The 23,658-nt window shown below is 43.6% G+C and overlaps 2 protein-coding genes across 2 annotated transcripts; both read left to right on the forward strand.

Moving 5' to 3' along the window:
* The first annotated feature begins 1,540 nt into the window (after positions 1-1,540).
* LOC123497035 (uncharacterized) lies at positions 1,541-3,197 on the forward strand. The gene is made up of 2 exons (XM_045232805.1): positions 1,541-2,504; positions 2,740-3,197. The coding sequence occupies exons 1-2, from the start codon at positions 1,541-1,543 to the stop codon at positions 3,195-3,197; spliced, it is 1,422 nt and encodes a 473-aa protein (XP_045088740.1).
* A 10,875-nt stretch (positions 3,198-14,072) lies between these two features.
* LOC109775944 (wall-associated receptor kinase 1) lies at positions 14,073-22,075 on the forward strand. Its single transcript, XM_020334640.4, has 4 exons — positions 14,073-14,753; positions 19,052-19,320; positions 19,619-19,810; positions 20,882-22,075. Exons 1-4 carry the CDS (start codon positions 14,077-14,079, stop codon positions 21,916-21,918), a joined length of 2,175 nt encoding a protein of 724 aa, XP_020190229.1. The 5' UTR covers positions 14,073-14,076; the 3' UTR covers positions 21,919-22,075.
* The last annotated feature ends 1,583 nt before the right edge of the window (positions 22,076-23,658 follow it).

A 23,658-nucleotide genomic window follows, 5' to 3' on the forward strand; every position in this document is an offset into this window, starting at 1 on the left:
GCAGGTGAGGTGGAAATGGACGATGTTGCCTTCGTTGCGGTTGATCTAGACGATGATGACGAGGAAGATGAGGTGGATGCTGGGGCCAGATGGAGGCTGATGGCTCTATATAGATCGCAGCGACGACCAAGCACAAAGACTCTGTCGGGTCACTTTGAGAAAATTTGGCAACTGCGCACTGGAGTCGAGTTTAAGCCGGTAAAGAACAACTACTACATTGTTTCTCTGTTCTCGGAAGGGGATTTTAGGTTTGTGGCGAGGGGGGCATGGATTTATGATGGAGATGCACTGCTAGTTACCCTGTTCAATGGTGATGAGCAACCCTCTGAGACCATGCTTGAGGCTGTTCCGGTCTGGGTTCGAGTTTTTGATGTGCCTTGGAAGAAACAAACTAGGGTTTATGGAGAAGCTCTAGGAGGTACTCTGGGAGAGGTTATGGAAGTGGATGTTCCTTAGGTAGGCCATGGTACACGGGAGTTCCTCCGAGTGAGGGTGAAGCTGCCTTATAACAGGAGGTTGCAGAAGGAAGTGACGCTGGAGTATAATGCAAAGGGCGCCATAAAACGACTAAAATTTAAGCTTAAGTATGAGAGGGTGCCGCACTTTTGTTTCCATTATGGTTTCATGGGACATGACAAAGAAGCTTGTGAGAAGAAGAGGATTGGGCTTGGTGTTCCCCGTTCAAAAAGTTTGATCACCGGGCTGTCTTTACACCCTGGCCAGGGCAGCCAAGAGCGAGACAGAGTAAGGATTTTTCCTTGGGTAGTGCGGCGTCGGCTACCCGCGCGCCATCACGGGAGACTGCAAGGGAGGATGATCGAGGGTCACATGAAATACCAACTAGATTTGATGCTGAGGACGGTTTTGAGGAGAAGGAGATACATGCACCACAGGAGGAGGATGATGAGCTGGCAAGTCATGTGGAGAAGCTGCGTTTGAGATTAGCTACGGAACGACCGGAGTGTAGCAAGGTACAACGTATGAAACAACAGTTTGAGGCACAAGAGCAAGAGTCGGGGAAGGGGCCAGTGAAACCACAGAAGAAGAAGGTTACATCACAACTTAAGAAAGTTACTACAACAAAAAAGGCAGGGGGGCTAGTGATTCATGACAAGCCTACGGTGGATGACATGATTCCAGCGATGTTGGGGCTGGACTCGCTCCAAGTCTCTTTTGGCAGTGCTGTGGATTCGATGGACTATAATGACTCCATCCTGGGGAAGCGGCATATATCCGGGAGCCTCCCGGTTGAGCTCAATGCGTTGGAGGGTAAAGGGGTTGTGCCCTACGAGGAGGGGACAGAAGGTGGCAAAAAAAAGAAAGGAAAAAAGGGTCGGTGTGTCACAGATGATGATGCGAGTAGTGCGGGTGTGGAAGCAATGACGGAGGCAACTAACCATGGGGCCGCTAGTAAACTGACGGGGCCAAGTGTGGAGCCCCGTCAGGAGCAATGAATTGCCTAGTGTGGAACTGTCGAGGGGCGGGGAACCCTCGCACAGTTCGTGACTTACAGGCTCTGTGTAGAGCCAATTCCCCGAGGATGGTGTTTTTGTGTGAGACTAGGCAACAACTACATAAGATGAAGAGGTTGCGTAATCGGTTAGGGCTCCGTGGCTTTGATGGCATAAGTAGCATTGGGAAGAGTGGTGGTTTAGCGTTGTTCTGGGATGATTCTATGTATGTCAGTGTTCAAGATGTAAACGCCAGGTGGATCGATGTGTTTGTTCGAGTTGCCCCGTCCGAACCACTTTGGCGCGTCACCTTTGTGTATGGTGAACCGAGGGTGGAAAACCGACACCTCATGTGGGAGAGTTTGTGCAGGCTAAGGAACATGTCCGAACTGCCATGGCTCGTTGTGGGTGATTTCAATAAGGCACTGTGGGACTATGAGCATATGTCCATGACGGCGAGACCGCAACCCCAAATGATGGCCTTTCGTGACTGTTTTGAAGTGTGCCAGTTGGTGGATCTGGGCTTTTTGGGATATCCCTTCACATACGATAATAAACGGAGTGGCCGGGCTAATGTGCAGGTGCGTTTGGACAGGGCGGCGGCGGACAATGCTTGGAGGGATCTCTTCCCGGAAGCGGCGGTTACCCACCTTACGTCACCTCGGTCTGATCATCGGTCGTTACTTTTGCGGTGCATGCAGGATACAAGTGTGAAAGTGGTTAAAGCGAGGCGCTATGAGGTCATGTGGGAGAGGGAGGCTTCTCTGGCAGAGGTGGTCGTGGCAGCTTGGGCCGCTTCGGGCGCGAAGGGTGACCTGGGCGGTGTCACTGCGGCCCTGAAAGCACCCATGGCAAAGTTGCATGAATGGAGCAACAAGACAATTGTCAATGTCATGAGAGAGATTGAGAAGTCAAGGACGAGGCTGGAAGAACTCCATAATATGAATGCCGACCGCAATGAGCTGCGCAAGGAATCAGATCACATGGATGAACTCCTGTACAAGGAGGAGATGATGTGGCTGCAACGTTCTAGAATGGAGTGGCTAAAACATGGTGACCGAAACACCAAATTCTTTCATAGGAAAGCAAGATGGAGAGCCCGAAAACAGGATTAAAGGCCTTCGAGACGACCTAGGGGTCCTGCATTCTGAGCAAGACGTCATGTTAGGTATGGCCATGAGCTATTTTCAAAACTTGTTTGAAGCTGACCCCGGTTTAGCTTCTCATACAGTGGTAAATCTCTTTGAGCCTGTCATTACGGAGGAAATGAATGCAAAGTAATGTGAAGCTTTCTCGGACAAGGAAATCAGTGATGCTCTTTTCCAGATGGGGCCTCTAAAGGCTCCAGGCCCAGACGGGTTTCCGGCGAGGTTCTTCCAGCGGCATTGGGGTATGATGAAAAATGACATTATTGAGGCAGTCAGACAGTTTTTCAGCTCGGGGGTGATGCCAGAGGGCGTCAACAACACCACTATTGTGCTCATTCCAAAGGTGGATAATCCCCAACGCTTATCTGAGTTCCGGCCCATCAGTCTCTGTAACGTGATATACAAGATCATATCAAAATGCTTGGTGAACCGTTTGAGACCTATACTTGGGGACATCATCTCTGAGGAGCAGAGCGCGTTTGTGCCTGGCAGACTCATAACAGACAATGCTTTCATTGCCTTTGAGTGCACTCACTATATTAAACAGGAGAAGGACCCTGATAAAGCTTTTTGTGCTTATAAGATGGACCTCCACTAGTAGAAAAAGGGCCTTTTGTCCCGGTTTATAAGGGCCTTTAACCGGGACTAAAGGGTCGTTACTAAAGCCTCCCCCTTTAGTCCCGGTTCTTACACGAACCGGGACTAAAGGCCGTCCACGTGGCCGCAGCCTGGAGCTCCACCTTTAGTCCCGGTTAGTAAGGAAATTTTATGATTTTTTTTCAAAAAAAAAATTTGAATTTTTTTATTTTCAAATTTCTGAATTATTTTAACCTCTAATCTCTAATCACCACCCCTCATCACTGCTCAATTTAACCTCTAATCTCTAATCACCCCTCATCATTCCAAATCATCTAACTTTCCGGACGGTCACCCATCCTCTCACTACTCCAGCCTGAGCACGCTTAACTTCCGGGTTCCATTCTCTCTCGTTTCCAAGTCTGCACTTTTTGTTTTCCTGACAATAGTAAGATGTCAATCCTATTAACCCTCGGGAATTTAGCTTGAGCATGAAGTCACACATTTCACTGTTTGAGTTTGAAACTATTGTTTTAAAAAACAATAATTATTTAGAAACACTAATATTTCTTGAATAAGTAGTTTGACCATAGTTTGACCACAGTTTGACCACAGTTTGACCAGATTTGACCAAAATTCAAAAAAACTGAAATAATTATTTAGTAACACTAATATTTCTTGAATAATTAGTTTGACCATTGTTTGACCACAGTTTGACCAGATTTGACCAAAATTCAAAAAAAACTGAAATAATTATTTAGTAACACTAATATTTCTTGAATAAGTAGTTTGACCATAGTTTGACCACAGTTTGACCAGATTTGACCAAAATTCAAAAAAAACTGAAATAATTATTTAGTAACACTAATATTCTTGAATAATTAGTTTGACCGTTGTTTGACCACAGTTTGACCACACTTTGACCAGATTTGACCAAAATTCAAAAAAACTGAAATAATTATTTAGTAACACTAATATTGTTGAATAATTATTTAGTAACACTAATACTTCTTGAATAAGTAGTTTGACCATAGTTTGACCAGATTTAACAAAAAAAAACTGAAATTTGAGCATAACTTTTTTTCCTTTTAGAATGTGAGGATTCTAAAAATTTGCAAACAGGCCGTGATGCGGATTTTCGTGCTGAACATTTTGATATATTATATGTTTTTCCTGACATCGTATGCAAAAGTTATAGCCGTTTTACATTTTCCCTACACTTTTTGCAAAACATGTCCAAATTTAAGTTTTTAAATTTTCCTAACTAGTACATGTAGTAACATAACTACATCTGGAAGGATTTTAATTTTTGAAGTTTTTATCATTTTCTTTTGCTTTTTACAAAATTGAAAAGGCGATCCACGGGGGGGCGGGGGTAGAGTTTGAAAATGGGACCTTTAGTACCGGTTCGTGCCATGAACCGGTACTAATGCCTCAAACCCCATTAGTACCGGTTGGTGGCTCGAACTGGGACTAAAGGTCTAACCTTTAGTACCGGTTGGTGCCACGAACCGGTACTAATGGGCATCGCACCCTTTAGTCCCGGTTCGTGTCTCAAACCAGGACTAAAGGGCTCAGGTGAACTGGGACTAATGCCTTAGCCGCACGAACCGGGACCAATGCTCACATTAGTCCCGGTTCGTGACTGAACCGGGACTAATGTGAATATTGCCCTGTGACCAAAGCCCTGTTTTCTACTAGTGCTCTCTAAGGCGTATGATCGGGTAGATTGGACTTGGAGCAAATGATGAGGAGGCTGGGCTTTGCGGATCGGTGGGTGAAATGGATTATGACCTGTGTCACCTCGGCTCGTTACTGCTGCAACGTTAATGGAGCCCTGTCAGATTCATTTGCACCATCGCGTGGGCTTCGGCAAGGAGATCCTCTCTCACCATTCTTATTCCTTTTTGTGGCGGATGGCAGGCGGCGCTTCTGAAGCGGGGTGTTGCCTCCGGGCGAATTACACCTCTAAGGGTCTGCCCACGAGCCCCTGGTATTTCACACATTATGTTTGCACATGATACACTATTATTCTTTCGAGCAAGCGAACAGGAAGCTCGACATGTCAAGGATGTCTTGGCCACCTTTGCACATGCCTCGGGTCAGCTAATCAACCCACAGAAGTGCTCAATTCTCTTCAGGGAGCAATGTCGGAGGGCTGACCGTGATGCCGTGGTACATGCTTTGGAGGTGCAGCAGCAAAGTTTCGAGGAATGTTACCTGGGCCTTCCCACGCCAAATGGTCGCATGTCTAGGGGAAGTTTCAGAACATCCAACAGAAATATATGAAGCGAATGGTGGAGTGGGATGGATCGCAACTTGCGCAAAGTGGAAGAGAGGTTCTTATAAAATCCATTGCTCAGGCCATTCCGACGTACATCATGAGTGTTTTTAAGTTGCCGGCGGCAACATGTGTAGATATGTTGCAGATGATTCGCAATTTTTTCTGGGGAGTAGAGAAGGGGAAGAGGAAGATGCATTGGCGGGCATGGATTCATCTCATAAAACCTAAGGCGCAAGGAGGGTTGGGATTCCGCGACCTTTGACTTTTTAACCAGGCGCTTCTGGCGCATCAAGCTTGGCGACTCCTGACGAGTCCGGACAGCTTGTGTGCCCGGTTGCTGAAAGCGCGTTACTACCCGCAGGGCAATCTGGAAGACACGGTTTTCTCGAGCGCGGCCTCGGTTACTTGGCAGGCGATACAACATGGACTTGAGCTTCTGAAAAAGGGACTGATCTGGCGGGTTGGGAATGGGAGGGCCATCAGGATTTGGCGTGATAGTTGGATTCCAAGGAATGGAAGTGGAAGGTCAGTTACTCCTCAAGGACGATGCCGGATACGTCGTGTCAGCGACTTGCTGGATAACCATGGAGCATGGAATATGGATATAGTTCGAAGCATTTTTTTGCCGGTGGATGCGGAGGTGATTGCAACGATCAAAACCTCTCCTTGGTTGGGGGAGGATTTGCTGGCATGGGAACCGGAGCGCAACGGGAACTTCACTGTTAGGAGCGCGTATAGACTTGCACTTGAGGATCTTCTTCGATTCTCTTCAGTCGCGGGGAGCAGGACACCGGACGTGCGACGAGCCGTCTAAGCTTTTATTTGGAGGTGCCCTGCTCCTCCTAAGGTTCGAATCTTTACTTGGCGGCTAGTCACGGATTATCTGCCCACTTGGTTTAACAAGCGTCGTCGAGGTCTGGAGGTGTCTGACAAATGCCCTCTCTGCGCCTTGGAGCCGGAGGACACGTTCCATGGTTTTTGCAGGTGCCCGTTGGCGGTTGCGCTCTGGCAAACAATGGCGGACCAATGGCGGATACCGGATGTCGCATCTTTCTGCCGGACAGGAACAGAGTGGCTGGCCCAAGCCCTTTGCGATCTGCCGGATATGGAGAGGATGATGCTCATGATGACGTTGTGGCGATGTTGGTACATTCGCAACGAACTGGTGCACCACAAGAAGCCGCCGCCGATCGAAGTATCCAAACGCTTCCTCACCAGCTACGTCGACTCTTTGGTGGGGCTCCAGAACGCACCGGAGACGGACCCAAGCAAGGGGAAGCAGGTGGTGGACACGCTTGCCCCGAAACGGCTCGGGCAGCTGGAGAACCGAGCGCCGCCTGTGCTGCTGCACTGGTCCAGGCCAGCCTCGGGGTGGACAAATCTAAACGTCGATGGTTCCTTCAGTGCCACGAGTGGAGAGGCTAGAGCGGGCATGGTCCTTCGCAGCGACACCGGTGATATCATCTTTTCTTCCTGCAGGGAACTACGGACGTGCTCTGACCCCCTTGAGGCCGAGCTACATGCATGCATGGAGGGGCTCAACCTGGCACTGCAGTGGACTCCTTTGCCTATGGTGATGGAAACAAATTGTTCGGTGACACTACATGCGATAGCAGCACCGGGGCCGGACAGATCTCGCTTTGCTATGCTCATCGACCAGATTAGACGCTTGATGTCAGGAGGTAGAGAAATAAAGCTAGTTCATGTACGTAGAGAGCAGAATGGTGTAAGCCACTATCTTGCGAACTATGGTAGAGTTCATAAACGCACGGTTGTATGGCTGGGATCGGGACCGGAGGAGGTCCCAGACTTGTGTAAGGCCGAGGCACTTTATGTGTGAGAAATGAAATTTTCTTTCACCCACAAAAAAAATAAAGTTTGCAAAACAAAATCCCCAGATATTGTGAAACTCGTAACTACGAGGTGGCAGTTTTGTCTAAGGCACGATGGCCAGTAGGCCGTGAGTATGAAGACCGAGTAGCCCGATACAGTGGTACACACCAGAGGCGTAGCCAGGCCTGAGTTGTGGCCAGGGGCGTAGGCATATTCTGGCTACGGCACTGGTGCCCACGATCAGTAAGTTTAATCATAACATCCAATTATTGGAGACTGCGGTCTCGCAAAAAGGTGAGTACGCTACGTGATGCTAACCCAGCCATACGTGGGCTTGCTATTGATTATATCTTACTTTTAGATCTCCAGATTTGTTTTCTGGTGATTTGCAGATTGACACTAGCGAATCAATCTGTGGTTGGATAGTTAGAGAGACCGTAGTATCCCAGTCAAGTAGGGTTCAAGTCCTGGTGCTCGCATTTATTTCTGGATTATTTCAGGATTTATGGCGATGCGCATTCAATGGGAGGAGACATTTCCGTCAAGCGACGAGGTGCATACGGTGACTTCGTAAATTTCAAGATGATATCCCGGCTCAGTCTTTCGAAGTGCTCATAGAGGTAGGGTATGCGTATGTGCGTTCATAGAGATGAGTGTATGCACGTATATATGAGCCCTTGCATCTGTTCTGTGTTAAAAAAATGTAGATTGACACTAACACACAATAGCAAATGTGAGTCTAGCCCATCGTAGTCTTCCATCAATTTCACCTCTGATCCCCGCCGTTTGTAAAGAAACTTTCTTCCAATGCTCTGCATTATCGTCTGCTAATCGTTCACGTCAAATCGATACAGTTACTATTCTCCCACGATTTCCACGCTCCTGCATCGTGGCTTTTTGGTCGGTTGTGGGCCTATTTATTAGGCTGTGTTTGGGCTGTTACATGTACATGGGCCTACTTAGTGCTGAGTCGTGACCATTAATGCAGCCTTTTTTCTTTGTACGTAGAAGTGTGTGTGCCCGCTCTCTCGGCATTCTCCTTCTTCTCGATGGAGCGCTGGCCCAGATTGTCAGCCGCGATCAGATGTGGCGGTGCGGCACTAATAGCAACCACATATCGATTTTGTGTTTTTTTCTTTTTAGTGTTATTTATTTATTTTTTATTTTTTGGTCTTTGTGTGTTTTATCTATTGTTTTTTTCTTTCTTTCAGGGATTTTCTATTCATATTCTTTTATGAATACATGTCCACTTTATTTAAAATACACTGAGCTTTTTGTTTATACAAGTTCTATAATTTTCAGATACATGTTTTTTTTCAAATACCATCTTCAACAGCAGGCCAACAAAATACGCAAGAAATAACCAGCAGCCCAACATGATATCTAGATGAAAAAACAACGCCAGAACCTAACCAAAACCCAAACAGACGCAGATAAACCAGAACAAAACAATCCGACCGCAATAACATCGTAAAGAAGAAGAAGAAAAAGTTAATCATATGGGTGAAAAATGGCGCGGCAAAGCGCGCGCTAGCCTCTAGTTTTTATCTATGTAGCAACCGAGGAAGCGAAACATGTGCTATGTTACGTATCATCTCTTCAGACAATCCAACAAATAGATAATTGCACTTATACGCCGTATCCAGTTAGACTCGCATGAACTTAATAAAAGTACTCCCTTCAGTCCATATTAATTGTGGCTGGTTTGTACAAAGTTACTCGGAGTAAGATTTGGTGTATTTATACTTGGCCTTGGCGTCTTTAGATGGAGACTAAATACCAGTAGGGTGTTTACTGTCAAGTCTATGTATGAAGATCTTATTAATACGGGGCCTGTGTTCCGTAGAAAGCATATATGGAAAATCAAAGTACCTTTAAAGGTTAAATATTTTATGTGGTTTGTTCATAGAGAGGTGATCCTCACCAAAGATAATTTGGCTAAACCAAACTGAAATGGATGTAAGAAGTGTTGTTTTTGTGATCAGGGTGAAACAATTCAACATCTTTTTATTTCCTGCCCTTTCGCGGCTTTGATTTGGCGCACAGTTCATGTTGCATATAATTTGCCACCCCCAACAAGTACCCCAAATTTGCTTGGAAACTGGTTGGTCGGTATCAACAAACAACTTAAGGGTCATATCCATGTAGGGGTGTGTGCCTTACTTTGGGCAATTTGAAATTGCCGGAATGACTGTGTTTTTAACAGGTCTCGCTCTATTAACTTTTTGCAGGTTATCTTCAAAGCCACCGCATTGATCCGTATGTGGTCATCACTTCAACGTGGGGATGCTGGGGGGCTCATGGCCTTTAGGTGCAACCGTCTGGAGATGGTTTCACAGGTCTTATTCAACCGGTTTGGCTGGCATGTCTCTAAAAGATTATGTGGTTAAGTCATGTAATCTTTCGTTTGTACCCACCTTGATGGTGTTTTCTTTTTCTTTTTGTCATTTTAGTTGATAGTATGGTGTCCTTTGTTTGAGCTGCAACTACAGATTCCCCATTCTGGGCGTCACAAAATCGGAAACTAAAACAAACACACATATTCTCACCCCAGCTTCCTAGAATCACTTCTGAAAATTAACTACCAGGAACGCACAAGCCGGAAGCTGTGAATCTGGTGATTCGGGCCATTCCTGGGCGGCCACTTACCTAAGTTAAAGTCTATACCAAGTTGTCCATGTTATTACACCAAGAATGCCACTCCTCCCCTCACCCAAATCACCCATGATAGGCTCTCCTCTCCCCTTGTTCTTTCTCACCCGAACAAAAGCTTGTATTCCGGCAACCAACCCCTGCCTCCGCCACGACCATCGCCAGCCACGTTGACTCCAGGATTGGCAGATCTTACGCCATCATGCCCGTCCCTCCCTGTATTTCGGTCACCGAGTTGTGTCGCCGCCACTGCCCACGAGCACCGCCAGCGACGCGTCATCCCTGATCTCCGTGTACGCCAGCCCAGTCAGCTATTGGACTGGCGGATCTACCCCGTATTCTGGGCACCAAGCTCCGCCGCTGCCCACAAGCCCCGCCGCTGCCCACAAGCCCCGCTAGCGATGCCTTTACGGCGTCTTGCACTCTACAACATTAGGGGCGTTGTAGACACTTCACAACATTTATGGTTTTTCAAAACCAGGGTAAACAAAGAGTCAGATTTGGATTTTCAAAATTTGCAGTTGTAGCTGACTTTAGGAATCCAAGCCACAACTGATTCTCAAGAATTTGTAGCCCAAACAAAGGGGACCTATGTACGTTTCACACATATTTTTTTAACGAAAATGATTGTGTGCATCATGATGATGCAGAGGCCGGGGTCATTTCCCTTTTCGAAAAAATATATATACTTGGCCAGCAAAAGATTTATACTACTTAAGATGGCGAGTATATAGTGACATGTCAAACTTGTATACGCATAGTAAGGGATGCCACTGGAACTAGCCTAACAAGCACGCATATATGTCGGACCAGAGCTTTGAAAGGGACACAATTATGCGTCGTTAATTATTGAGTTTGTGTGCTAGCTCATAGACGACCACTGGGACTGGCCTAATAGACACACATATATGTCATCGCATATAGGTCAAGTTGTTGAGCTTATGTCACCACAATTTCGAAAGAGACACACACACTATGCGTCCTTAATTATTGGGTTTGTGTGGTAGCCCATCCAGCAACCGTTCAATTTGCATCAAATAAGTAATTAATGATGTTAATTTGTTACGCCACATGCCCGTCACGATCAACCCAACCAAAACTCAAGAAAGAAGTAGAAAACTATGTTATGGTAACATTCCCTTGAGGAAGAAGAGTGACACAGACTTCAAGTGGCATTGCCGTCAACATAACGTGGAGCATCCAAAAGTGAAATGCAATCAACGTATCTTTCATGGTGATTTGCCAACGCCACACTGCCCAGGTGGCGTCAAGGAAGCAATTGATCTTGGGACCCAGTTTCTCAAGCGAGGAAATATCAGGTGGAAACCAACAAAAAAAAATTCGACTGTCAGGTGGAAACTAAGTTATAGTGGAAGCTGATGAAAACAAAATAAAAAATATGCTTGTAAAAATTCTAGAAAATTGTGATATATTGGAGAGGTGATGTTCTACAAACATGTAAATCTGAAGCTCAAATCAAATTCATTTGAGAGGTACGAGCAAACCATATCCAGGAAAAGAATAGTTACAAATCATACAACATCACTATTCTTGCGAAGTTTATTTTTCTTCCCAAATGAGTATGAGTTTGAACTTCTATTTCCACACGATTAAAGAACACCACCTTTCTAATGTATATTTTTAAAGAAAAATCTCAAAACTTTTGACCGTGGTTTCCATGGAGTTACATTTTAAGTTGGATTCCACTAGATACTCCCCCCCCCCCCCCCCCCCCCCAGCCACCATAATTCTCCCTTTATTTTTATTTTCTTTTGGTATTTACTTATTTTAAATGTAATGGCATCACTATGCTTGAGCCTTTCTTCTTTAAATGATTTTTTTATTTGTGATGAATAATTACTTTACGCCCGTTATCAAGTTAGATGGATAATTTATAGATGTATATTGCTCTCTATTTTATCTGTCTATAATCATTGGCTAGTTTAGATGGACAAACTATAGAGGAAGTGGTGTGCATTAGATGAAGTAGATCCCTATCTACGAAGTATTCTTAATGGCAGTATGCTTAGATGGATTTGCCTCACTAAGGATACAAAATTGCTTGACTTGTGATATATGATGAAGGGAATATGGTTTGAATTATTTATCATCATGCTCTATGCAATGCTCTATTATATTAATTAATACATGGGTGCATACGAGAGTTTCGATCACTTTGGTTTCTCAACTGAGAAGAAAACTTATCACTTGCTGCAAACCCTTGCATTTATTGGGAGCAAAACAACAAGCTGTCAATCTATATGTATTGGAGCAAGTAGCCACCGCCTATCTCTTCATGTGCCATCTGTGTCCCACCCTGAAACCCTCATCGAAATCCTCATCGTACCCCCACCAGTTGTTCATCTGCCTTCCGAGCCCACCATCTCTCCCTCCATCATATGGTGGCGAGTGTGCGAGAAAAGAGAGATAGAGAGCATCTCATGAGCCCATCCATAGAGCGTGCAGTGGTGGGTGCGGGTCCTCTTTTCCCTATCTCCCAGAGAGGCGCTGCCAGCGCTAGCGTTACTGCCGTGTTTTTTTTAGAATCATGTAGACATAGCACGCAGTAACAATGACTGAACCGTGTGCAATGGCACCCACACCGCACAATATTTCCTTCCATGTATGACCAGCCACATTCTTTTAGTAATGAAGCAAAAACCGTATGCAATTCATGCTTTGACTCCATGCGATTGTCCTTTCTGTACCAGTGACTCTTCTGATCGAAAGCAGAACATGTTCAACAAGGTGGGGTTTTTATCACTTATGCCACAGGTTGTGTCTCACTACTCAGTTTTGCCACTAGGAATTTCAACTGCTCAAAAATTCCATCGCTTCGTTAGATACATGCTCAAAAATGCCACTGGACACCATTATTGTAATCTTAAATCTCTTTTGCCATGTTATAATGACATAAAAACCTATGGACCACCATGTCAGCTCTTTCTCTATCTCACTACAATAAAGTGTGGGGTCCACTTGTCCCAACAACGTTCTTATTTTCCTGTAAAATTATTCGCTTGGTTACTCCTGACAAATGGGGCCACACTTATCATTGTGAGATAAAGAGAACTGACATGTGGGTCTAGGTTTATTGTTGTCATATAACATGGTCAACAGGTTTGACGTGAAAATAACAAGGTCTAATGGCATTTTTGAGCAAACATCTAACGGAACGAGGGCATTTTTAAGATATCTAATGGCATTTTTGAGAAAGCATCTCACGGTTCGATGGCATTTTTGAGTAGGTGTAACTTTTAATGGCAAAACTGAGTAGTGAGACACAACCCGTGGCATAAATGATAAAATTGCCTCGTGCAATATTCAACCGTGTGCCATTAGCCACTCACATCAGCCACAACCCTCTAGTGACAAACGGTGTTCAATCTTTTTTCACTGTATGCTTGCTCTTTGCTTACTACATAGCACTGATGACTCCTCAAATGGAGAGTAGGACGTATTATCAATAGTGTGGTGGTTCCCACAACAAAGCGACGCCATTATGACTATGACGGACCTTTATGAGCAAGATAAACGAACATCAGGTCATCACAAGGTACCTAGCGAGTACCGAGAAACAGAAGTAGTAGCTAGACCTACAGTGGAATATAATCTGCCTTCAAAATCAACTAGTTTTTTTTAGAATGAGAATCAACTAGTTATTTTTAGAATGAGAATCAACTAGTAGTTGGATTATTAGGAGGGTGGTGGTACCCCCAGTCCACTAAGGATCAAATCCGAGGTTTGTTGCTTTGATATCTCATTAATGCAGATTAATTTTTCAGTGGGAGACGATGTTCCTATTGATAGCGAGGCGTGTATGATGACTTTATCAATCGTAAAACTCTACAACTTCAACCCATTCTTCAATAAACGTTGTCTGAGTGTGGTGTGTGTAGTGGTGTGAGTGTGTGCGTCTACGTTGTAATTGGTGTTTCTCAAAAATAAAAATAAAAAACTGCTTGAACTTGAGTAACTCAACTTTTATGTTAGTTTGTGTTATTGGTGTTTCTCAAAAATAAAAATAAAGAACTGCTTAAACTTGAGTCACTCAACTTTTATGTTAGTTTGTGTTACTATATATATGGGTTATAGGTATGAGAGGAGGCCATGCGTCCGAAGCGATTTAGCTATGACACCGCTACAAACCTTGCTCCTCCTACTTGTCTTCTATGCCGCGCTCCTCACCACCGCTGTCTCCGGCGCACCGTCCCCGTCACCAGCGTCGGCGCCGCCTGTGGCAAAAAGCTGTCCTGGCAAATGCGGGGAAATAGACATCCCCTACCCATTCGGCATCGGCCCCGGGTGCTCGCTGTCGGGCCGGTTCGCCCTCACGTGCAACGAGACGACGAGTCCTCCCACCCTGCTCCGGCGCGACATCAAGGTCGCCAATATCACGCTGGAGACGGCGCAGATGGTGGTCTACACCCACCTGACCTATAGCTGCGACCTGCCGAGCAGCAAGAACACGAGCAAGCCCACGAGCACGAGGGTGAGCGCGGTGCTCCGCGTTCGCAACCCGTTCCTGCTCTCGGCGTCGGCCAACGTGTTTACGGCCATCGGGTGCAGGTCGACGGCCAGGCTCAGGAGCCGCAGCGTCAGCGACTACCTCACCGGCTGCATCACGACGTGCCTGAGGGTGAACGACACCGGGGACGACGGCACGCCCTGCAACGGACACGGCTGCTGCGAGACCTCGCTGATTTCCCGCCTCAATCAAGTCAACGTCAGCTGGAGCACGCGCGCGCTGGGCACCAACCCTGTGCCTGAAAGCCCGTGCCAGTACGCCTTCGTCTCCACCAAAGGCTGGTACGTGCGTACGTCAAGAAATTGCTTTTCTTTTTCCCTATTCAAAATCACTGTACTCCCTCCATCTCATAATACTCCCTCCGTTTCAAAATATAAGTTGTTATTACATCGAATATACTCACATATTTGATTTTTTTTCGAAAAGGGGGACTCCCCGTCCTCTACATCAAAAAGATGCATACGGCCAACTTATATAAATAAGCAAATAGGTTCAACAAAGGTCTTACAGTCTGAACGAAAGAAAAAAAAAAGCTCACAGAGAGCAAAACAAAGTAAGCAGACATGAAGCCACAACCGGCTGGCAAAAAAAAGATAGGAAAACTAATTGTCTATCCTATTACATGATCGCCATCCAAACCGGTTGAAAATAATCCGAGCTACCATCTCCCACCGGATAGATCCAGTAACCAAACGCTCCCTGGCCTCCGTCGGAATGAGTAGCGACCACAAACGGATCAACGCAGTGGCTCGGAAGATAACCTGCAAAAAATGAATATTTGTTGTTTTGTTAAAAACCAAATCATTTCTGCAGTTCCAAACTGCCCACAATAAAGCACATACTCCTACGCGAATGTGACTCGCTGTTTCGGGATCTATCCCGTTAAGCCACGTCCCAAATAATGTGCTAACAGAATTCGGAGGAGTAATGTTAAACGCTATGTGAACCGACCGCCATAATTTTTTTGCTAACGGGCAGTCAAGAAGGAGGTGTTTGATGGATTCATCCATATTACAAAAACTACATCTTGTAGGTCCTGTCCAATTGCGTTTTGCCAGGTTGTCCTTTGTTAAAATGACTTGTTTATGCACAAACCACATAAACACTTTAATTTTCAAAGGAACGTTGACCTTCCAAACATGTTTGGAACTAGGAATGGAGTTAGAATTGATAACATCCATATACATGGATTTAACCGAAAACTCTCCATTCCTAATAAGCTTCCAGCGCAACTGATCGGGCTGTTGAGAAAGCTGAACCTCCATCAGTCTACTCACAAGATGGATCCAGGTTTCCCAACGGTTTCCGGCAAGCGTCCTCCTGAAGTGAATATTGAGAGGGATGGACTGAAGCACTGATGCAACGAAATCGTCTCGTCGTTGAACAATGCGATACAGGGACGGATATTGAAGCGCTAGGGGTGTTTCCCCTAGCCAAGTATCCTCCCAGAATCTCGTGCTGGTACCATTTCCGATTATAAACTTTGTCCTATTAAAAAAACTGATTTAACTCTCATCAGTCCTTTCCAGAAAGGCGAATCCGTCGGCCTCACTGTGACCTGGGACAAAGTTTTGGAGTGAAGGTACTTACTACAGAGAATCTGCGCCCATGTTGTGGCCTCCGTTTCAACAGATAACTTATACAGCCACTCACATATTCGATCCAATAACATCTTATATTATGAGACGAAGAGAGTAGTTTGTACTGCGTGGCTGATTCGTGGATGTGTGAAATTCAAAAATATCTCTTTCCTTACCAATTGACTTGCACGTGAACACTATTGAATCATTAACAAAAGGAACTATAAAAAGGCCATTTTTAATTGAATTAGTCGAGACATTAACGACAGACACAACCAAATTATTAAAAAAGAAGGAAGAAGAATCAGAAATGAAAAAAAATGCCGATGCAGCCAAGGACAAGCAACAATAAGCAGTAACACCAATCATCGTTCTTTTTTTTTGCGGGGTGAAAGAAATCTCCATTAAGCTCACGGGGGCTTTTCAGCCGCAGCCAAGTTTACAACAAAGTCCATACCGACAGCAAGCCATACCGGTATGGACTTTGTTGACATGACAACACACAAACTACGGAAAAAGTTCTTGGAAAGCCATGTCTCCAAGAAGGTAGCAACGCGCGAGGATAACCATCGAAGAAAAGCATATAACAAAAGACATTACAAATTTTCATTCGGCTAGACAATTTTGATGATTGGTTGTAGGGTTTTACCCTCTCCAAAGAGAGGGATCTGTTGGAAATCCTCGGTTACCTATAAGGACCAAATAGAATGGGTTTGGAAATAGTTTTCAGCTAGCAATAGACGGGCCCAAGTATAATCTCACTAGATGTGTCATGCCCCAAGTGCAAGCTTGCCTTCTGCCCACTTCTTCGTATAACCAGCTATCTCCATGCCGCCTCCCTCTAAGGCCGGACTAATTAGACCATCGAACAATTGAGATATCTCTTTGCAAAAGTCACTCTTTCAGACAAATGTTGCACTGCATATGCGCCACTTATTACAAGTTTACAACCTGAGAGTTTTTCTTTCTTTCGTAGATTCGTTTATTCAAAATGTTTCATCTCTCAAACCGTGCGTCCAAATCTCGAATCGTTTTCACCATCGGATTTCTCACGCCGAGATCTTCAAAACTATAACTCATGTTGATAGGTTTCGACGATCTATTTTTCATGAAAAAATCCGGATAAAAAAACGAACCGGGAGCACTTTTTTTCTTTTGCCCAAAGGCACGGCAGTGCCCCTCGCGGAAGTAAATCCATGCCTCTGCGAGAAATAAATCTGTACCTCTCGTGGAAGGAAACAAAAAAGAAAATACATTTTTTCCTTTCCGAGGGGAACGACCGTGCCTCTCACGGAAACAAATCCGTGTCTCCACGAGAAGTAAATCCATGCCTCTCGCAGAAGGAAAAAAAAGATAAGACATTTTTTTCTTTTTCCGAGAGACACGGCCGTGCCTCTCGCGGAAGCAAATCCATGCCTGTCATGGTAGGAAAAAATGAAAACGCTTTTTTTTTCTTTTGCAAGCTCTCGTGGAAGAAAAAAAATGTGTTTTTCCTTTTATGAAAGGCATGCCATAAACAAACATGTGCCTCCACGAGAAGTTAATCTGTGCCTCTTGAGGAAGAGGAAAAAATATAACGCATTTTTCACGTCAATTTTTTTTAAAGAAAATGTTGTTGGTCCAAAAGCTAAGAAAAATCGGAGGGAACCAAAAAGCCAAAAAATCAAGAAAATCGTCTAGCTAAAAGTCAAAAACGCGTACCGAAAAAAAATTAGAGAGCGCCCAGAGCGCGACACATGGCGGCGGCTAAGAGTGTGCCAAGTGGCGCGCCCCCAGCCCACCCAAGTGACCCTTGCTGGGGCTCCCGAAGGAGTACTCCTTAATTAGTTGCTCCCCATTTTTTACCCCCCACCATAATGGAATAACCTAAGCAGATCCTTTTTGTATATGCATGCATCTCCTTTTAGCATATACAGAAAGTGTTTCCCAATGGAATAATTTGTCATATACAAAAAGGAGATGCATGCATATAGGAATCTTTGCATCTCATATTGATGTCAACGACATTATTTCTAAATCCAAGATTTTAAAATAATTTAAATCTAAAACCATCAAACCCATTTGTCTTCATTTGAGTTCGATTTCTACAAGGGCTTCAAAGAAGATCTCGCTATCTTGCCTTCCAACGATGTTTTCCTCCACCAGTTATCAAGTTATCATGTTGGTAGGAACTCTTATCACTCTAATATTGTAAGGTCGCATGAAATAATTTGAACATATTTTGGCACCGCAATGTGTTATGCAGTCCCAGAGAGTGGGTATCAGCATGTAAGAGATTATATTAAACCATAAAACTACTATCATACAAGTTTACATCGGTGGAAAGTAACATTTCATAACCTAGTAACCAAGTTACTATGACCTCACTATAACCTAGTAATGAACTGATGAATTGACTATAACTTGGCAATTATTGAGAAGAAAATCATCAAAACATTTAACTATATGACCTAGTTTGGAAGATCATGGCACAGCGAACCAACATTGAAAGCATATCTTGAGCCGGATTAATGGTTGGTGAGATGAAAGATTCTTAATTTTGAGAGAGAGAGAGAGAGAGAGAGAGAGAGAGAGAGAGAGAGAGACGTGGGGTGGGGTCACACATTTAGAGTTAAGATGCATCGCCACATCATAGTCCGGCCGTCATTCTATAGATGTTACTACCTCCGTCCTGTTTATTAGTCCCCTTCGTATTTTGTGTCAAATTTTGACCATAGATTTTACTAACACAATGTTGATGCATGTCACCAAGAATTATATCGTTGGATTCGTATTTGAACATAGTTTTCAATGGTATAATTTTTCTGACATGCATTGATGTTTTGTAAGTTAAATCTATTGTCAAAATTTTACACTAAATACGAAGGGTACCAATAAACCAGGAAGGAGGTAGTACAACTCTATTGTTGATATTGTCATATTGTTAGTTTGAGCTTGTGTATATACAATGCAAGCTGCAACAATCTTTATTGATACTAATGGTTGAATTTCTTGAACAGGTACCATTTCAAGAAAACTGATCTAATTGGGAATATGAGATTCATAAATAGACTTGGACATGGTCCCGTCGTTCCTGTTGTCCTTGACTGGGCAATACGGGATGGAACATGCCCGTCGGCGCCAGAGGGTGACAACAGTGAGAATGTTCCCTACGCATGTGTTAGCGCCCAGAGCTATTGCGTAAATGCCAGCAATGGAGCACGCGGCTATTTCTGCAGATGTTCTAAGGGATACAGTGGCAACCCATACATTAAAAATGGATGCACAAGTTTGTACACTTTCTGTGTTAATTTTTCCAAGGAAACTTCATTTATCATATGTTAATATATATTGTGCATTCCTTGCAAAAAAAAAGTAGTAATTTACTATCTTGTAGATTATAATGCACACTACGGATATGAAGGCGTACTTTCTACTTTCTACCACATGATTTGGGATTGTGTGAATTTTCCGCTCTCTCATTACTTTCAAGAGCAGAAAACTTAAGAAAAAATACTAGTCATTGCTGTCCTTGTTTTCATATTAAGTAAACTGATAATATACACTATTTTTTAATACATCTTCAGATATTAACGAGTGTGAGCTACGGAGATCCCCAAACTCAACAATTTACAAGAACATGTATCCTTGTCATGGAGGGAGATGCCACGATAGAGAGGGTGAATATGAGTGTAAATGCAATTTCGGACGAAGAGGTGATGGTAAAAGCCACAAGGGTTGTGAACTTGTAGTGTCCACGACTGCTGCAGCGGTGATAGGTGAGGCTCTCTTTAATTAGAAAAGTTAAAAGGTGCATTTACATGTGTTAAAATATCATAAGCAAATCCCATGGTGTGGATGTGAGAATAAAGTACGAGTGAGCAAAATTTAAATAATCTTTTGCAAGCTGCATAGAAAGAAACAAAATGTATGTGATGATAATAGTGATGTTACGTATTGCTAAACTTTTATCATTATATTGGTCATTGTTGTGCGGGACAACTTTAAAGTTTTTTTCCCATTAAACCTAGCAAAGCTATTACAGATTTGTCATGAAACATATTTTTTTGTTAAAGAGGTCACTGCACTTTGGTAGCTCAAGAATAAGATCCTCCACACTCACTTATATATGGCCTATGCATTTTCTTAACCCGCGTGTTGCCGTAAAATTGGATATATAATTTCTAAATATCATGTAGAATAGTACTTTAATTCTTGCGATTTAAACTATGTGAGAAATATCTGCATAAAAATCTAAGCACTGAAAGTTTTGCATGCCACAACTAAATGCAATGTGATTTAAAACCCACTTAGAATGCACTAATGTATGTTACATGATAGAGAATTGTCATGTGTAGCTCGGACGAATACTAGTGGATCAAATTAGTATATCTAACAGCTATAGTAATTTTGATGACGTAGAATCACATGTATTAAGATAATTACAAGTAGTGGGGACCACTCTCTTAGGTATATAAGATAAGATAAGATAAGATACTCTCATACATGCAATTGAACATCCCAATCAATAACATAAAGTGCTATTTTCACCGTAAAACACATATTCCTTTTTTGCGAAAACGTATTCCTGTTTTACTGCATTATAACATTTAATTATTACAAGGGGTGTCTATAGCTATATATATTGAGTATTTCTCAATATCAGTAGTCATCCAATTAAGATCTTTTTTTTAATATTTGCACATATCTCATGTGCTGGATCTGTGTGCTCCCAACGATGACTTGGCATAGTTAGTTTTTAGTCGAGTAATAAATAGCAATACTGTTACTACGTATATATCATCACTATGTAATAAATGGAAAATCACATGACATTTGTCCGCCTGCAGGAACAATTGGTGTCATTGCATTACTCGCCGTGCTACTGATATTCTTACATATGGAGAACGAGAAAAGAAAACTGAGAGATTGTTTCAACAAAAACGGCGGACAATTACTCAAAAGCCTCAAGGTCGAGATCTTCACAAAGGAAAAGCTAGACCACATCACAAATAACTACCGTTGCATAATCGGCCAAGGCGCCTTTGGGAAGGTCTACAAGGGAGCCACTGGCGCCAGAGACAATGTACGGGTTGCCGTGAAATGCTCGATCCCCATCAACGAGGACTGGAAGAAGGAGTCTTTTGCGAATGAGATCACAATCCAGTCCAATATCAGCCACCGGAACCTGGTCCAACTGTTGGGTTGCTGCTTGGAGACGGAGGTGCCCATGCTGGTCTACGAGTACGTGCCCAGGGGGAGCCTCCACGACGTACTCCACGGTGACAATAAGGAACCTCTCCCGCTGGAAACACGCTTGGATATCGCAATCTATTCAGCGGTTGCGCTCGTTTACATGCACTCGGAGGCGAGTCAGACATCAATCATCCTCCACGGAGATGTGAAGTCGGGCAACATCCTCCTGGATGACGGATTCACGCCCAAGGTGTCGGACTTCGGGACGTCGAGGCTCATGTCGATCGACAAGGACCACACAAACTGGGTGGTCGGGGACAGCAGCTACATCGACCCCGTGTACATGAAGACCGGGCTGCTCACCGAGAAAAGTGACGTGTACAGCTTCGGCATCGTACTACTGGAGCTCGTGACCCGGAAGAAAGCAAGGTATGACGGGAACCATAGCCTGCCACTGGATTATGTCAAGGCTTCCATGGGTGGGGCGGTGAGGGAGATGTTTGATCCAGAGGTTGCGTCTCACGGGAAGCAAAATGAGGAGTGCCTTGAGGAGGTGGGCAATATCGCGGTGCAGTGTCTCAAGGAGGATGTGAACGACAGGCCCACCATGAATGAAGTGGCTGAGAAACTTAAAATATGTAAGTGCCGGTGGTTGGAGTATGACAGGAAGACGAATGAGATATGCACTTAGTTACTGTCAGAAATAAGTACTAGTCCTACCTACTTAAGATTTTTTCCTACAGTTAACCTGTACTTTGAGTAATTAGCTAGTATGCTCGCGTGTATCCCCGAGTTGAACTTTGTTAGTTTTGTATAATTAATTTTTCTTTTTTGTAGATGGGGTACAATTTTAATCAACTAGTGCATTATAATAGTATCTTGCTAGCGGAAAAAGTTATTTCACTGACGTTCCAAGTCTTGTCTTATGAAAGTTCTAAAAGGTCTTAATTAAGCTGGTCAAGTACATGGGTTTTAAAAATGTCGAAGTTTTGGTCCAAATTCGTTCCCCTTGCAGATATGGACCCTAATCCAAATTGTCATCGAAATTGAAATAGAACCATAAACAGACTCCATTAGAGACTAGGAAAGTACAACAAGTCAGGCCACCGATGCTTTCTGCAAAACTGGGGAGGTGCGGAGGTGGGAATGATCTTTGGAAGGAGTACTCCTCAATGAGTGATTTTGCTCACTAGAGGATAAGTTGGGCCACCGATGCTTTCTGCAAAAGTGGGTCTCGTCGTCGTTCCATATTTGCTGGGCCGGAAACCAACATCCATTTTGACTTGGCCGCCAATTTGGTTTTGTACTGTATAGGTGTTGTTAAAAAAGTGCTACCAACTTTTGACAAAGTAAATATTTTTTAACAATAGAATTTTTTACAAACTTTTGAACTTTGTTAGAAATACAATTTTTTTTATTTTCTGAACATTTTTTCCGAAGTTGACAACAAGTTTTGAATTTAGAATATTTCTTAAAAATTATGAAAAAAATTTGAACATTTTTCCAAAACATTAACGAATTTGGCTAAGATGATCAAGTTTTTTGAAATTTCATACATTTTTGTAAAATTTTGAATAAATTTGAAATCCTGAATAATTTTTGAAGATTTAGATATATTTTTTTAGAAAAAATGAAAAGTTTTTGAAAAATGCAAAAATAAATTTGAAATTCTGAAGAAGTTTTGGACATAATTGCTATTTCGTTCGTTGTCGTCGCGTATCGCCGTCGTCGGCAGTACTCGGCGGGACGGGGCCAACAGCCTTGGCATCTTGTTACAATGCTATTCTTATGCAAAGTATTATTGATGCTCTAACCTAACCTCATTTCTGTCATGATTATTTTTTTACTTAAGAATGATGCGCCATCTCCAAGTCATATGAGATGCCTGGGTTCCTAAGCTTAATTTCAGCCTCCTACATAGAGTGGTTTAGGGTGTGTTTGGTTCCAGTTTGCTATAGTAGCTGCATTGCATGTTCATCTCCAGCCAGCCTGATTCTTCATATGCAGCCTCATATGCAGTAGATGCAACATGTTTCGTTGCCTGCATCGCATGAAGGGGCACTTACCACCTGCTGTTTGGTTGCCGTTTTTTACTTAGGGTGTGAGCAGATGCAAACTTCAGCTGTTTGGTTGCAAACATCGTTTGTGTTCTGCTCACCCCATTCAAATGTGGCGGCCTTACCACCACATGATCAGCACAAAAGCAAGCATAAATGAGATCAAACAAAGCAAGCAAGCAATCAAATGAGATCAAACAAAGCAAGCAACGAAATGACAGCAAACTACTTAGATTAACAGCAGGGGCATCCCCCTTCCCTGCTCCACGCCAGGGGCTGCTCCTGGCCAAAATATTAACAAGTTCACAGCACAAGTACCATAAGTTCTAGCGATAGACCATAACAAGTTCAACACTACCACCTTAGTTAGCTAA

Source organism: Aegilops tauschii, chromosome 2 (genome assembly GCF_002575655.3).
Source record: "Aegilops tauschii subsp. strangulata cultivar AL8/78 chromosome 2, Aet v6.0, whole genome shotgun sequence".
In the NCBI taxonomy this organism is placed as follows: domain Eukaryota; kingdom Viridiplantae; phylum Streptophyta; class Magnoliopsida; order Poales; family Poaceae; genus Aegilops; species Aegilops tauschii.

Coding starts and splice junctions, on each gene's coding strand:
- LOC109775944 (XM_020334640.4), top strand. CDS start 14,077: ATGACACCGCTACAAACCTTGCTCCTCCTACTTGTCTTCTATGCCGCG. Junction 14,754..19,051: donor TTCGTCTCCACCAAAGGCTG/GTACGTGCGTAC, acceptor TTTCTTGAACAG/GTACCATTTCAAGAAAACTG. Junction 19,321..19,618: donor CATTAAAAATGGATGCACAA/GTTTGTACACTT, acceptor ATACATCTTCAG/ATATTAACGAGTGTGAGCTA.
- LOC123497035 (XM_045232805.1), top strand. CDS start 1,541: ATGGTGTTTTTGTGTGAGACTAGGCAACAACTACATAAGATGAAGAGG. Junction 2,505..2,739: donor AATGGAGTGGCTAAAACATG/GTGACCGAAACA, acceptor AGTAATGTGAAG/CTTTCTCGGACAAGGAAATC.